Genomic DNA, 15,908 nt, shown 5'->3' on the forward strand with positions numbered 1-15,908 from the left:
TGAAGTTGCAGAGCCTAATAAAAAAAAATAAGCAGGAGATTATTCTTCCTAAGAAAGTATCTATAGTAGTGCTGTCCAGCAGAACTTCCTGCAATGATGTACATGTTCTGTATCTGTGGTCTCCAATATGGTAGCCATTAGCTGTATGTTGCTATTGAGTACTTGAAATATGGCAAGTGAGACTGAAGAATTGAATTTGAAACTTTATTAATTTAATTTAAATAGTCACAAATGGCTATTTAAATTTGAAGCCACAACGAAGGGGAGGATAACGCAGAAAAGGAAAGGAAGGAGGAGGGAATGATAGCCAGGGGAGCAGCCTGAGGAGTTATGAGGAGAGATGGCCAAGGTAGAGACAGTTCTGCCCTGGGGTGTTCCCGGTAGGGCTCTTCAGTGTCCTTACTTCTTTGATGTTCACTGAGCAGCCAGGTAGGGCAGACAGGGGATGGGGCTAACTTTTCTATTAGTCACAGTGCTTAGGGCTCACAATGAGAAAGACAGACCCAAAAATTGACGCCTTTGAATTATGGTGCTGGTGAAGAATACTGAGTATACCACGGACTGCCAGAAGAACAAACAAATCTGTTTTGGAAGGAGGACAGCCGGAATGCTCCTTAGAAGGGAGGATGACAAGACTTACTTTGGACATGTTATCAGGAGGGACCAATCCCTGGAGAAGGACAAAGTAGAGGGTCAGTGAAAAAGAGAAAGACCCTCAATGAGATGGATCGACACAGTGGCTGCAACAATGGGCTCAAACATACCTACAAGTGTGAGGATGGCACAGGACTAGGCAATGTGTCTGTTATACCTAGGGTCACTATGAGTTGGTGCCAACTCAAAGGTATCTGACATTAACAACAGCTAGAGCTCACAACATTTTAAGAAGCCCACGAAAATGTTTTAATTTCTTTTAAGATCAGAAGAAAGAAGACCGAACTTTTAGGTCAAAGAAAATGATTTAATATATAATATTAATATATTCATCTTTATGCCAACATAGTCATATCACAAAACATAATTTTTGAAACATATATTCATGTACATATTTATGTTATATGCATACATATTTGTATATTTATACATACGCATATTTGTATTTTTATGGAGGAAGGGGCTGTGAAGGCATAAGTGTCTAGGGTCCAGGAAAGTCATGATGTGGTGATAGTGGTGGCACAGGGGCTTCTACCACCACTAACACCTCAACCAGGACACCTCTTTGAATGATCCCTTCAGAGAGCACACCTGGCCTCCCTGAATGGATGCACCCACCCCGCAGCAGGCTTGGAAAATGCGTGTGCAGACTGTGACACACCTGGGCAAAGGGCACAGGGGCGGGCAGGGGGGAGGGAGGCGGGAAGAGGGGGACGGGACACTGGCTGGGGTTGGGGCCTGGGAACTGTACAAGGAGAGGGAGGGGCGAGCAATGCTAAGCTCTAGAGACAGATGAACTCATTGATCTTTACAACCCCTCTGATACTTGAGCCCCCTTTTACAGTGGAGACAGCGCGTGCTCAGAGAGGTTGAGGAATTTGCTCGAGCTCACACAGCTGGGATTCAAACCCTGGTGTGTTGTTGATCTGACTCCCCCCAGACTTCTTAGTCCCAGATCTCTGGAACACCTCCCTCAGCCACTGTGGGACCACGGGCGGGGCACAAGGAGCACCTCCTATGCTGACCACCTGGTCGTTCCTGAGGGTTGTCCCCCCCACTCCACTCCTGCTCCCCCGAAACCCACCCTCCCAGAGCTGATCCTAAGAGGATCTTATAGGATCTCTGAGCCTCATTTTCCCCTTCGTGCGTGTGTTGGGGCAGGGTCTCCGTCCAGTAACAAGGAACGAGAAGAGAGAGAAAAACGAGAAGGATGTATTAGTCCTCTCCCACCGTGCGCGTCGGTTCTAAGACCCAGACTCGCGTCCTCCCGGAAGCCCCCCCTCCAACGCCCGCGGCCGGCCTAGGAATGTAGCTCGGTCCCTTTAAATCCCGCCAGGAACGCCCGGGACCGGGCCGCGCCTTTCCCGGATCTGCTTCCTGGGAGCTGCGGGAGTCGGCGTCTCCTCCTGGCGCTTCCCCTCTCCGTGCGCCCCACCCTGCGTGCGGGCTCTGTCCTGCCGACCCCCAGGCGCGTTGGCGGTGCAGACAATGAGCCGCATCTACCACGACAGCGCCCTCCGGAACAAGGCGGTGCAGAGCGCACGGCTGCCCGGGGCCTGGGACCCCGCCGCCCACCAGGGGTAGGCTTCGCCGCGCCCCCCGCGGGCCAGGGCGGCCACCTCGGCCCACGGCCTTTCGGACCTGTCCTCCGCCGCCCTCCCCTCTCTGCTTTGAACCTGGGCTCAGGGATTGAAGGGTGGGATGGAGGGAGGAAAGGCTGAGATAACCAAAGTCGACTCTTGGGCCCCCAATCCACTCCTCCCTGCAGCTGAAGAGACGAAGATCGGCTTGCAACCGCCCCAACTGCCCCCGGTGGCCTCGGGAGAAGGTCCCGACTTCTAAACTGGGCTCAAAAGGCGGTGCATTGGACCACACCGACCTCTGTCCCTACCCCACCCCCATGACTCTAAACTCAGCCACTTGACCTGCTCCCTTGCCTGCGGCTTTTGCACAGGCTCTCCTCTTCTCCAGACTGGACAGGTCCGTGTGACGTGACGGGAACAGAGGGCAGGAGTTGGCTGGGCGGGGGCAGGGCCTGCCTGGAGCCGGATGCGGAGGGGCGGCAGGGCCAGGCCCTGCCGTCAGCGAGGTTTTATGAACGAATCATTTCATCCGAAATTACAAACAATAGAGAATTTTCAAGGCGCCCTGGTGCGCAGTGGTTAAAGCGCTTGGGTGTTAACCGAAAGGTGGTAGGTTCGAACCCACCAGCCGCTCTGCGGGAGAAAGACATGGCAATCTGCTTCCTTAAAGATTACGGCTTTGGAAACTCTGTGGGGCAATTCTGCTCCGTCCTATTATTTGGCCGCTGTGAGTTCAGAATCAACGCCATGGCAGTGAATTTGGTTTTGGGGTTTAGAGAATTTTTGGGTGTGTTGTTTGGTGGGGGGGGATGGGGAGGGGCAAGTAATGCAGAGTTTTCCGATTTTCCGCCCCCCACCCCGCCTTCCTCGGCTGCCCCCACCACTCTCACATTTCTGTGATTCCGAAAAAGGGAGCCCCTAGGTTCTGCTTTTATGAAAAGTCGAATCAGGAAGCTGGGAGTCGAGTTCCTCTCAGCAAGCGACCCTGCCATCTTGAGCTAGTCACAGAAACTTCTCAGTTTCTCCACCTCTAAAGTGGGAATAACTGTTTCCTCATTAGGTTGTGGATATGAATGAGAAGAGGAATACATAAAAATGCTTTAAAACAGGCGAAAAGGGAAGATAATTCATAGCAGTTTAGATCCACCTACCCCATTTGGTTAAATAAAAAACAAAACCCTTTGTATATACTAAGCATTTAATAGTTTACAAACTCCTTCAGGTGCATGATCTTATGTGATCATCAAAGGAGCAGAGTGAGGTGGCTGCTGCTCTCCCCATTTTGTAGATGAGAAGACTGAGGCTCCAGTTACACTAACTCCCAGTGGCGTTGCAGAAGGAACCATAGCTTGGTCTTAGAGCAGCCTGATAAGGTTTCTCCTGCCCTCTGAGTAGCACTTCCACCCTCACCCTTGGAGAATGGAGGTCTTGGTGTAGGAAGCACAGAAAAAGGGCTGCTAAGTAACAGGCCAGGTGAGTAGGAGACACGCGCGGGACTTGCTTTTGTGCCCGTGCAGACTGACTGGGCCATCGAGCTGCAGCTGTGGCTCTCTCCTGAGGACGGACAGCTGACTCATCTCTTCTTTCCCTCTCGTCCCAGGGGAAATGGTGTCCTGCTAGAGGGAGAACTGGTGGATGTATCTCGGCACAGCATCTTGGATGCCCACGGCAGGAAGGTGAGGGTGCATCCTGGGCGGCACCTCAGGGCACTGCTTTACACCAGGGGAGCCTGGATCATAACTGAAAAGACAACACAGGCACTAAACCCAAATAGTGTGTTTGGGCTGGGATTGGGAGCCTGAGAGCAGGAAGGGGTGAGGTGGGTGGTTTAGGACTAAACCTGTGGAATGCTCTGAGGAGACCCTGTCACCTTCTCATGGAACAATTAGTGGGACCAGGAGCCTTGCTAGGGGGTCAGGATGGGCGGCTCTTCATTCTGAGAGGCTAGGGCCCAGACCCCTGTCTTTTGGTCTGGTGGTTTCCACTGCCCTGAGGTGGAAGATGAGGTCACAGCAGGTTAAGGACCTATGTGGGTACAGGGTCAGCAGTGATGCTCCCCTTCTGGGTACCAGCTCTGTTCCCAGGAAATTGTGTGCATGTTTAATTTTTTGGAATTAGATTATTATAAATGTATTGCTGGAGTTTGTTGTTCGGAGCTTTGTAAAGTGGTAAAGCTCTTGGTGTGGGCTTGCTTATCTTTCAACATCACTGTTTGTGGCGGGATGTTTTGGAATGTGGGGCTTTTATAAAGCAGGTCACTGTGTGGACCTGGACCTCCATGCGTGTACAGCAGGAGGATGTGGGAAAGGCTGCTCTTTTCTGGCCCTTGCTCCCAGCCTGCACATGAAGTCCACCCTGTCAGTGGCTTCGTTCCATGTTGAAGCCCCATCTACTTTTGCCCTCTCAGCTTCCTGGGGTCATGTACTGTATCACTACCCCATCTCAGGTATCCAAGGACACACCTGGTGCTCACCATGTCATACTAGCCTGCATCTCTTTCTGGGCACTAGTTCTGAATTTCCACCCCCCTTTCAAATAGCACCACCCAGATGTGTTCACAACCTTAACTCCCTGATATCTAAAACTGAGCTCATCATTACACCCTGTCACGGTGGCTGGAGATGCTACATGGAGCCTGCCTTTCTCTTCTACACCCCACAGGAACAGCCTTAGTTCCCAGCTCACCAGTATTTCAGTATTTTCATGCCAAGAGATGCTTTGCTACAGCCTCCCCTTCTTAGCAGGTGTGTCAACAGGGTAAGCACACCAACTCAGAATCCCTGGCCAGCCTGCCCAGGAGTGCCCATCGGTATGTCCATGCTGAGGCAGAACTCCTCCTGCTGGGCTGGCGCTCTCCCCAGCCCCTCTCCAAACTTGCTCCTCCTGAGTTCCTCATTCCTGATGACAGTGCCAAACTCCAGCCATCTTCCTCCCCCTTACAGCCAGATAAGCAATGCCAAGTCCTGTTGGGCTCCTACCTTGGCCGTTCGTCCTCCCCCCCTTCCCCGCTTCCCCGCTTCCCGTGTCATCTTACCTCTGATGGACCCTCAGAAACTCCAGCGTGTCCTAATATACCCTTCCACCTACCACTCCTGCCTTTTGGCTGCCCCCCAAAGCTCATTCCTGCCCTGCTACCAACTTCTGTTTCCCGAAAGACCCTCTGAGGGCCTCACTGCTGCTCCAAAGGATTCCTTCTTGTCCCAAGGCTGACTGAAGGCTTGTCTCAGACTGATCCTACTTGCTTTCCCAGCCAAGGCTCCCACAGGTCTTCTCCAAGTACCTCAAGTTGCTCAAATATGTATGTGGGACTCAACTTCTACATACCAGTCCAAAGCTCTTAATACTATTTCTATTCCCTTATCTCTGCAGTTGCAGGTTTCTCCACTCTTTGAGACTTTGCATTCCTTGTTTTTCCCAGGAAGTGGTCTCTTCTTCAATCTTCTGGAACATTTCATTGGCCTTGTTCTTACTAGAATAGCTGGCAAACGCAGTTATGGCATACTTCATGCTTGACACTGTGCGTGCTCTCCTATCTTGATGAATCCTTACAGCATTCCCAAAAGTAGACATGACATTGTTCCCATGTTACAGGGGAAATGGAGGCTCAGTAGGGCTAGGAGTGATTTGTCCCAGGTCACACATCAGTTGGAAGAGCAGAGTGGCTTCCCTAGCCTGGGGCCCCTTTTCAGTACCCTTTCCATGACACCTTGGCTGCATCCACTCCTGCTTTATGGTGTTTGAGGTCCTTAGTGCCTTGTGTTTGGGTCATGGTTTTCTGTATATACTTTCTGTCTCTGACTGTGTGGATGCCTTGTGCCTGACCTGCTATGGACTCATAGCATGGCTCATTCTGTGGCAGGTACTTTATTGAACACACAGTGAATGAATGGGCAAATGGATATTTGAATGGGGACATCTGCCCAGCTTGAATATCTTTTAGAACTGAGGTGGTATTCTGGGGTCGAGGTGAGGTTGAGGAGGGTTGCAACCAGAGTTCGGGGCAGTTGTGTGTTGTGGTTGGGGGCAGTGAAGGCAGCTCCCTCACTCTCCCTCTGCTTGGCCACAGGAGCGCTACTATGTGTTGTATGTCCAGCCCAGTCGCATCCATCGCCGCAAATTCGACCCCAAGGGAAATGAAATTGAGCCCAACTTCAGCGCTACCAGGAAAGTGAACACAGGCTTCCTCATGTCATCCTACAGTAGGTATCTGCCCTATCTCCTTCACTGCTCTCCCACCAGTGTGGCCTTCCTAACCCCTGAGCCCCTTAGCCTCTAGAAAGTGCCTTCCTACGGTACAGTTCTACTCTGTCCTATAGGGTCGCTATGAGTCGGGATCGACTTCGACGGCACTGGGTATATATTTATATACTCATACGCTTATTTATACACTCACTCATATATGCACATTTGTATTATTATGTATATGTGTGTGTATATATATGTAGATATAGATAAATAGATATAGATATATAAGCAGTGGGTTTTTTTTATATAGAGAGCTATGTTGTTAGGTTGTTCTTAGGTGCTGTCAAATCGGTTCCATTGAAGTCAGACCCTAAGGGCCCTCCGTCTGGGCTAGACTCCTTCCTGCCCCCCATTCGTTCAGAAGTTCCCCGTTGTCCCATCTCAGGGCCAGGAGCCATCACCTGCAGACTGATAGGATCATCCACAACCTGGCTCTGGGCTCTAACTGTGTGATGGTTAAGGTTATGTGTAAACTTGGCTAGTCATGATTCTCAGTGGTTTGGCAGATATTATGTAATCATCCTCGATTTTATGATCTGATGTGAGCAACCAATCAGTTGAAAGGGGAATTTCCTTGGGGAGTGTGGCCTGCATCTAATACATATAGCTTTTCTGGCAAAACTGCCCTATCTGGATCCTGCATTTGACTCCTCTGACCTCTGATTCTTGGGATGCAAGCCCGCAGCCTGCTGTCTGACCTGCCGATTTTGGATTTGTCAGCCCCTGCAACCAAGAATCAGGAGAAGCCTCCATCCTGATGCCAGACCCATGGATTTGGGACTTGCCAGCCTCCACAACTGTGTGAGCCATTTCCTTGAAATGAATCTCTTTCTATATAATAAATATATATATATAAAATAATATATATATTAATTGTATATAAATAATGTATATGTTAAATTATATATATATAATAAATATCTCTTTATATATATTTATACAGAAATATCTGGTTTTGCTCCTCTAGGGAACCCAATTGTCTTAGTCATTTAGTGCTGCTGTAATAGAAATACCACAAGTAGATGGCTTTAACAAACAGAAATTTATTCTCTCACAGTTGAGGAGCCTAGAAGTCCGAATTCAGGGCTCTAGCTCTAGGGGAAGGCTTTCTCTCTCTGTCACCTCAGGGGGGAGGTCCTTGTTTCCTTTCAACATCTGTGGGCCTAGCATTCCTCGCAAAGCTCCATGTGTCTTGGCATCAGTCTTTCCCCTGGGTCTAGGAAGTTCTCAGCACAGGGACCCTAGGTCCAAAGGACGTGCCCTGCTCCCAGTTCTTCATTCTTGATGGTAGTGAAGTCCGTCCCCTCTCTGTTACTTCTCTCTCCTTTTATCTCTTGTAAGATAGAAGGTGTGACTCAAGTAAGGGCATGACTTGAGTAAGGTGGTGACTTGAGTAATGCCCTTTAGTAATGGTGTGACTCAAGATACACCCCACACTAATCCTGTCTCATTAACATATGGAGGTTTAAAATTTATAGCACATAAAATGGAGGATAATTACACAACACTGCAAAATGGAGGACAGTTACATCAGATCACAAAAATGGAGGGCGGTTACATGATACTGGGAATCATGGCCTAGCCAAGTTGACACATATTTTGGAGGGACACAATTCAATCCATGACAAGCTGCTTTTGTGCAGAGCACAGGCCAAGTTCCTAGCAACCTCCATCTGATTCTTGGGACCTCTGCCATCTGGTTCCTTTTCCCTATTTTGGCCATAGAAGGACCTCTCTGCTGTCTGCCTCTGTACAAGAAGGTTTTGAGGTTGAGGTGGGAATTTATCCGTCCATCTATCATTTTATTCATTCATGTTCTCACTTGATTGTTAACTCTCTGAACACTTAATGAGCATCTCCCGTGTGCCAGGCCCCATGCCTCAGTTTGGGAGTACAGGGATGAACAAGACCCATTACCTGCATTTAAGATGCCCTCAGTCTGGTTGAGGAGATGGACATATTCACACCAGACAGCCATGCCATAGCTCCTCTGCTGTACAGTTTGCTGAGTACCTGCAGAATGGATACTCAGAGGCCTACCTTACAGTGACTGTGAAAGTTAAATGAGGCAATACGTAGAGAACACTCAGCTCTCGCCTACTCAGAAAAGGCCCTCTGTTGGAGTAACAGAGGAAAAAGGAGTGTCAGGAATAGGAGAAGGAAATGGAACATGTGGCTAATTGCCTCCATGAACAACTGCCTCCTTTGCCAAGAGACCAGAAGAACTGGATGCTGCCTGGCTACCATTACTGAAGGTTTTGATCAAGGAGTCTAGAAGAATCTTGCTCTAAAGGGGGAAAATGCAGAACAGAATTTCAAATTCTCATGAACTCTAGACTTTCTGGAACCATGGAAGCTTGATAAACCCCTGAAACCATTGCCCTGAGATAATCTTTAAACTTTAAACCAAAAATATCCCCTGAAGTCTTCTTAAAACCGAATAATCATTTAGCTTAACTAATAAACAATGTCTGCCTGAGCATTATGGTCTTTCAGAATCTATCTGTATGGGATCAAACTGATAACAGCAACTTGAAAGATTTGGGAACAGTGAGTTTGTTGGTGGGGGAGGAACAATTCAGAAAAGGAGAGTGAGAATGGCTGCACAACTTGAAGAATGTAATCAGCGTCACTGAATTGTACATGTAAAAATTGTTGAATTGGTGTATGTTTTGTGTTTATTCTCAAGAATAGAAAATAAATTTTTAAAAAAGAAGAAAAAAAGGTCTTCTGTAAGTGCTTGCTATTAAATCAATAATAACCCTTTCATGCTATGTGTCTGCAGAGGTGGAAGCCAAGGGGAACACTGACAGGCTTACTACCGAGGCGCTGAAGGGGCTGGTCAATAAGCCAGAGCTGCTTGCACTGACAGAGAGCCTCACTCCGGACCATACCGTGGCATTCTGGATGCCTGAGACAGAGATGGAGGCAATGGAGCTTGAGTTAGGGGCCGGGGTACGGCTGAAAACTCGGGGCGACGGCCCCTTCCTTGGTGAGCAGTGTGGCCCCCACTCTGGCATAATTCCGTGTGTGGCATGTAAGGGCTCCTGGTCTCCCTTCTGAGGCTCCCCCACCTTTCCTACTCAGAACTCATGGGAGCAGGCTGATCTGGTCTCTGTGGAGACATGACCCTTTGAGATTTATTCCTGAGTCCCTGGATAAGTGCCCTAGAGTCCTTAGGTCCTGGACGTTGGATCCTAGGGTGTTATCCAATCCCATGGTTCCTGTGAGTGCCTCTACAACCTAGTGCCTCTGGGGATCCCATTTAGGGCCTCACTTACTATACCTTGGCCTGGATTGAACAGTGGCTTAACCCAGTCCTAGGGGACCCACCAGGATGGAACCAACCCCCACTGTGTTTCCACCACCAGGAGGAAGGCCATTCAACTTCTGCTCTTCTTTCAGATTCGTTAGCCAAACTTGAGGCAGGAACAGTGACCAAGTGTAATTTCGCTGGTGATGGAAAGACAGGTGTGTCCTGGACAGACAACATCATGGCCCAAAAATCTTCAGAAGGGGCCGAAGTGGAGACCCGAGAGCAGGGAGACGGGGCAGAGGACGAGGAGTGGGTAGGTCAGGGAGACAGTGGTGGACCTGGGATTTATGTGGTTCTATCTTTTTTTTTTTTTTATCTTTTGGCAGTTTTATGTGTGTTGCTTGTAGCTGGGTGTAGGATGAGGAGGGGACAGCAGGATAAATCTTCAGTGGTGGGCTCATCTTTGGAACTCCTGAGAGTATGTTAGCTGTCAGGAAAATTCCTGCAAGATGTGCAGGGTGACAACCTGTGTCTCAGTTACCTAGTGCTGCTGTAACAGAAATACCATAAGTGGATGGCTTTAAAGAACAGAAATTTATGTTCTCATAGTTCTGGAGGCCTAAGTCCAAATCAGGATCTTAGCCATGTAGATTCCTTCTGTGAGTCTCTATTCGTTTCCAGTGTCCACCAGCATTCATTCCTTGGTGTTGCTTGGCATTCGTCTTCCCCTGGTATGTGTTTCTGTGTCTATTCTGGTCTTTTTATAACTCAGAAGTGATTAGGTTTAGGATCCACCCTACACTGGTATGGTCTCATTAACATAACAAAAGGAAATAGAGGGTCACATCCACAGATACAGGGAGTGGCATTTCAACACATTTGTTGGGGAGGAGGGGAGGGGATACAGTTTAACCCAGAACAACCTGGGACCTTTCTTTTTGGTGGGTCTGAACTGTGTCTATGTGAAAGCGCCAAAGATTTATAAAAGTGAAGGGATAGGAAGAAAGGGGTACAGAGGAGAACCAGGGATGGTCATTCAGATCTCTCGAAGCCCTTTCACTTCAGGAGAATTCATTAGCCATGTCGAGCAGTGGAGCCAGTTGGATGAGTATTTGTTTTCTCCTCTGATCTGGGCTCCCTGTCCAAAGTGTCTGGGAAATGACTGACTTGGTTCTTACTAGTCCGCCTAGTTTATCGCCAGGCTGCAGCCTATTCACAGTAGATTTGTTTTCCTGAGGTGTATTTCACCTGAAGATTTGAATCCATACCAAAGGCCCCAATTGAGCATTTAAAACAAACATCTTTCCTAACAGAAAAATGGGCAATTTATCTAGGTGATAAAACCAAAACAAACCAAACCCACTGCCGTCGAATCAATTCTGACTCATAGTGACCCTATAGGACAGAGCAGAACTGCCCCATACAGTTTCCAAGGAGCACCTAGCAGATTCAAACTGCCGACCTTTTGGTTAGCAGCCGTAGCACTTAACCACTGTGCCACCAGGGTTTCCCTCTAGGTGATAAAGATGATGATTTTTTGTCAGAGGAAGCAGGGGCAGATTGAACAGAGGGCCTGGGTTCCCTTTTCTCTTGATAAAGTAGGTCTTGCACTGAAAAATGGTGGAGAGCTGCTGGGCCAGCTCCTGGGGCTAGCCCTAATGAGGGGAAGCCAAGGCAGGTGACCGAGGGCCTCACCAGTACCACATGAGGAAGCCTTGTTTGCCCAGTGATTTATGCAAGCCTTTTACTAAATGTTCTCTGTTTATGTCTCTTTACCCCCTTGAATTTCTACAGGATGACTGAGGTTAGTGGGAGATGGAGCACCGCCAGGGCCCATCAGCACCTTCTATGGCACTGTTGAGAGTTTCTTCCATCAACTTCCACTCTGGAGCTTGAGATAGAGAGCAGTCCATAAGCCTTACCTGATTCTTCCTACTGCCATCGTGGAACACCCTTTGAACAAGCTCTGCTAAAATCAAATCCAAGACCAAGACATTGGTGGTGGAGCCCCATGCTGTGGCTCATGGAGGGGCCCTCCCTGGATGTCAGTGTAGCCTTCCTAGACTTTTTCACAGTGGCCCTCGCCCTGGTGACAGCCTTGTTTTTAGAGGTAGGCAGTGGATGAGTCCCCCAGGGCAGTCTGAGATGAACTGGCTTGGTCTTGGTGCAGAGTTGGGGACCATCCCTCATCTGAATGGAGAGTGGCCAAGAGGGAAGGTACTAGGAGCACCTTCCTCTGTGCATGTTTTGCTTCCTGTGTTCCTTCCACATTCCCACTCTCTCCCAGCCCCCACACTCTGTATTGCAGCCTCTTCTCTCCTTCTTCCAGCCTCCTTGTCCCCTATACCTTTCCCTTCCTCCTGGAAGTTCTGTATTCCTCCACTGATTCCATGCCACCATGGAGTTTCCTGTCTTCTGCCCTCCCTGGCTGGTTCCTGGTGGGTGCTGTTCTTGGGGAAGCCGACAGTATTCGCTGGTGTGGCTTCCTGGTCCTCACCTCTCAGACTCTACCATGCTGCATTTTTAACACCTTTTGTGTGGTGGTTTTGTACCTTGAGAACTTTTTATGAATGAGTAAATTTTCAGAAAAGAATTCTTCCACATTGACTGGATTATTGTCAGGCATAAATGGTCTCCCAGCTGAGCAACATCCGTATTGGAAGGACGCCATTTCTCTTTGGTCATGAACTTTGCCTTGCTAGCCAATGTGTCCAAACCCAGGTCTGCAAAGAGATCTGGAGTTGAAATGTACATGTTCTAAGAATGGGTAAGGACTTAATGGCATGTGGATGGATCCTGCTTGACTTGGGGAAAGGAGGGGGGGTGATGGTGAACTAACAATTATTGAGTCCCTAATGAGTCAAGGAGTCCCTGAGTGGTGCAAACAGTTAACGTGCTTGGCTGCTAACTGAAAGGCTGGAAGTTCGAGTCCACCCAGATGCTCCTTGGAAGACAGCCTGGCAATCTACTTCTGAAAAATCGGTCATTGAAAACCCGATGGAGCACAGTTTTAACACACATGAGGTTGCCATGAGTCAGAATCGACTAGATTGCAACTGGTAAACTGGTAATGTGTCAAACACTGTGCTAGATGCTTTCTGTGATAACAGCTATAGCCACCAACTATGAGTGCTTCCTGTGTGCTAGTACTGTGCTAAGCACTTGGATTACTTATTTAATCTTCACAGCAGTCCCGTGAAGTACATATGATCATTATCCCCATTTTTTCATATGAGACTGAAGCTCAGAGGCTTCACAGCTAGTATGTAGAGAAGAGAATTTAAATCCAAGCCGTCAGATTTCAGTGCCAGCAGTAATTATCGGGACACCCTGGTGGCACAGTGGTTAAGGATCTGGCAGCTAACCAAAAGGTCGGCAGCTCGAATCCACCAGCTGTTCATTGGAAACCCTATGGGGCAGTTCTACTCTGTCCTATCGGGTTGCTTTGAGTTGGAATTGACTCAATGGCAACAGGTTTGGGGTTTTTCCTTTTTTGGTTTTATTCTGATTCCATATACATATTACAGAGGAGGAAAGAGTCCTCAGAGAGGTTAAACAGCTTGCCTAGAGTCACACAGCTACTAAGTGGCAGAGCCAGGATTCAAATCCAAAGCTGTGTGAAATAAAGCTTATGCTCCTTCCACTGCCCTCTGCTTCCTTGGCCTACAGAAGGGCCTTGGACATAGGGGCCAGAGGGAGTCCAGGCTCTATGAAGCAGAGTGGTATTCCCAGACTCCAGGGGACTTGCTCAGACCCTTGACTACTGATCTTTCCAGGTTGGAACTGGCTCTATTGCTATCAATGGTTGAATAATTAATATTGCGTGTCCGGGTTTATTATCATAGTTCAAATGTTTGTTTATTCCCTGGCTCTATGGCTGTGGAGGCTCAGGGTTCACACTTCAGTTGGGCCACTTGAAGTCACAGGTCAATAAAACAAGCTTCTTTTCTCATTGCCTTTTTCATAGTCCATATCCTCACAATCTCTCACCTCAGTTATTGTAGTAGCTACCTCACTGGCGTCCTGTATCTGACAGCATGCTAGGACCTCAGTCATGGGAGTGGTCAGAGAGGTGGCTGTGCAAGAGGAAGGCTGTGGACACTGACGAATGGAGGCACCCAGTGGAGGCATCTTGTTGCCCAAGGCAATGTGGCCATAGAACATGGCAGGCTCTTAGGGGCAGGCCACCATTCCAAACAAAAAAGGCTCAGCCTGTCAATGGAGGAAGTCCTGAGGCAACAAAAAAGGCTTGGTGTCTTGGAGAGGCTGTGAGAAGGAAAGGCCACTGTGGCAGGAGCTCAGAGAATGGGTAGAAGTAGATGTGTTGGAGATGGGGCAGAGCATCTTAAGGCATGTTAAGGATTTTGGACTTAAGTCTGATCCCATGAGGGGTGGTAAGATCTGATTTGTATGTTTCAAAGATCACGTGACTGCAGAGAAACTGGAAGTAATGAACCCAATTAGGAAAACTGCCGTTATCCAAGTTAGAGGCTACAGTGGTTTCGTCTATAGCTGTGGAAGTGGAGGTGGGAAGAAGAAATGATTTGAGGGACATTCAGGGGCAGAATCAACAGGACTTGGAGGCCAAGAATGATGCCCAGATTCCAGATGAATGGTGGTGCTGTGGGGTTAAGGGGTGATGCTACAGTTCCGGGTAACCTCTTTGTTTAGCAGGAGCCCAGCCTGTGGCTAGGAAGCATAGGGAGCTGAGTCCAGCCCCCCCGGGGAAGAGGAAACCCTAACCCTAAGAAAACCAAAGTGACTTGGGGGTAAGAATAGGGTTCCAGGCAGAGCCCTGATGGAGAGATGCTATGCTCAGGTTGTGTGGGCACTGAGGGCTCATTCTGGCACCCTGGAGAGAAGGCATGATGATAGCAAGTCTCAAGCTCCCCAGAAGATGGTAAGGCCAAGGCCTGATTTAACTGTACCTCCTGCCCTGGTCAGAACTGCCTTAGGTATCAGGCAGGCCTAGCTGATGGGTGGAGCATCATTAGATACAGCTGTGGGGAACTGAGGCAGGGGCTGAAATCCTGTTCCAGGGTTCCCCAGTGTTATGGATTGAATTGTGTCCCCCAAAAATGTGTGTTGTAAATCCTAACCTCTATGTCTATGGCTATAATCCCATTTGGGACCCGGTTGTCTTTGTTACGTTAATGAGACAGGATTAGCATAGGATATGAGTCTTTAATCAGTCTCTTTTCAGGTATAAAAGAGATTAAACAAGCAAGCTGGGAAGCAGAGATGGGGGAAGAGGGATGCCAAGCTGCATGAAGATCTCCCAGGAACAGAAGCTCAAAGAGAGGAGGACCTCCCTCCAGAGCCCCCAGAGAGAGAAAGCCTTCCCTTAGAGCCAGGACCCTGAATTCAGACATCTAGCCTCCTAAACTATGAGAAAATGAACATCTGTTGTTAAAGACATCCACTCATGGTATTTCTGTTATAGCAGCACTAGATAACTAAGACATCCAGGGGTCCCCCACATGGCGACCAGGGCCAGCTTTCTGAAACCCAGGTTGGATCCCATTATTCCCAGGGTAAAAAAGTTCAGGTTTCTTAACAAACTCACAGGGCTCATCACATGTCACAATCCTCCCTTCTTTTTCCACTGGCCTCCTGTTGATGAGCTCTGTGCCTCATTCCAGAGGGGTCTGATGGATCTTCTGCAGGTTGACAATTAAAAAAAAAACCAAACCCATTGTTATCGAGTCAATTCCGACTCATAGCGACCCTATAGGACAGGGGTGCACTGCCTCATAGAGTTTCCAAGGAGCACCTGGTGGATTCAAACTGCCAACCTTTTGGTTAGCAGCAGTAGCTCTTAACCGCTACACCACCAGGGTTTCCACAGGTTGACAATAGATGTTCGAAATAGAAAGGTAATGATGGTGTGCTTTCTATGATCAATTCGTTGGTACAACATCAGATTAAATAAAATCAAACAGGTTTCTTTTCTGTGGCATTTCTCAGAGCTTTTGAGATGCTAATAACTCATCAAGACAGCATATGATTGTATATTTCCCATATTTATTTGACCATACGAAACCCTGATGGCGCAGTAAGAGCTATGGCTGCTAATCAAAAGGTCGGCAGTTCGAATCCACCAGGTGCTCCTTGGAAACCCGACAGGGCGGTTCTACTCTGTCTTACAGGGTAGCTATGAGTTGGAATCA

General features: G+C 48.4%; 1 protein-coding gene across 1 annotated transcript; it reads left to right on the forward strand.

Moving 5' to 3' along the window:
• Positions 1-1,997: 1,997 nt before the first annotated feature.
• Positions 1,998-15,332, forward strand: ARPIN (actin related protein 2/3 complex inhibitor). Its single transcript, XM_049905649.1, has 6 exons — positions 1,998-2,234; positions 3,838-3,913; positions 6,304-6,436; positions 9,268-9,474; positions 9,888-10,051; positions 11,533-15,332. Exons 1-6 carry the CDS (start codon positions 2,143-2,145, stop codon positions 11,539-11,541), a joined length of 681 nt encoding a protein of 226 aa, XP_049761606.1. The 5' UTR covers positions 1,998-2,142; the 3' UTR covers positions 11,542-15,332.
• Positions 15,333-15,908: the final 576 nt, after the last annotated feature.

This window comes from Elephas maximus, chromosome 13 (assembly GCF_024166365.1).
Source record: "Elephas maximus indicus isolate mEleMax1 chromosome 13, mEleMax1 primary haplotype, whole genome shotgun sequence".
NCBI classification, from domain to species: Eukaryota; Metazoa; Chordata; class Mammalia; order Proboscidea; family Elephantidae; genus Elephas; species Elephas maximus.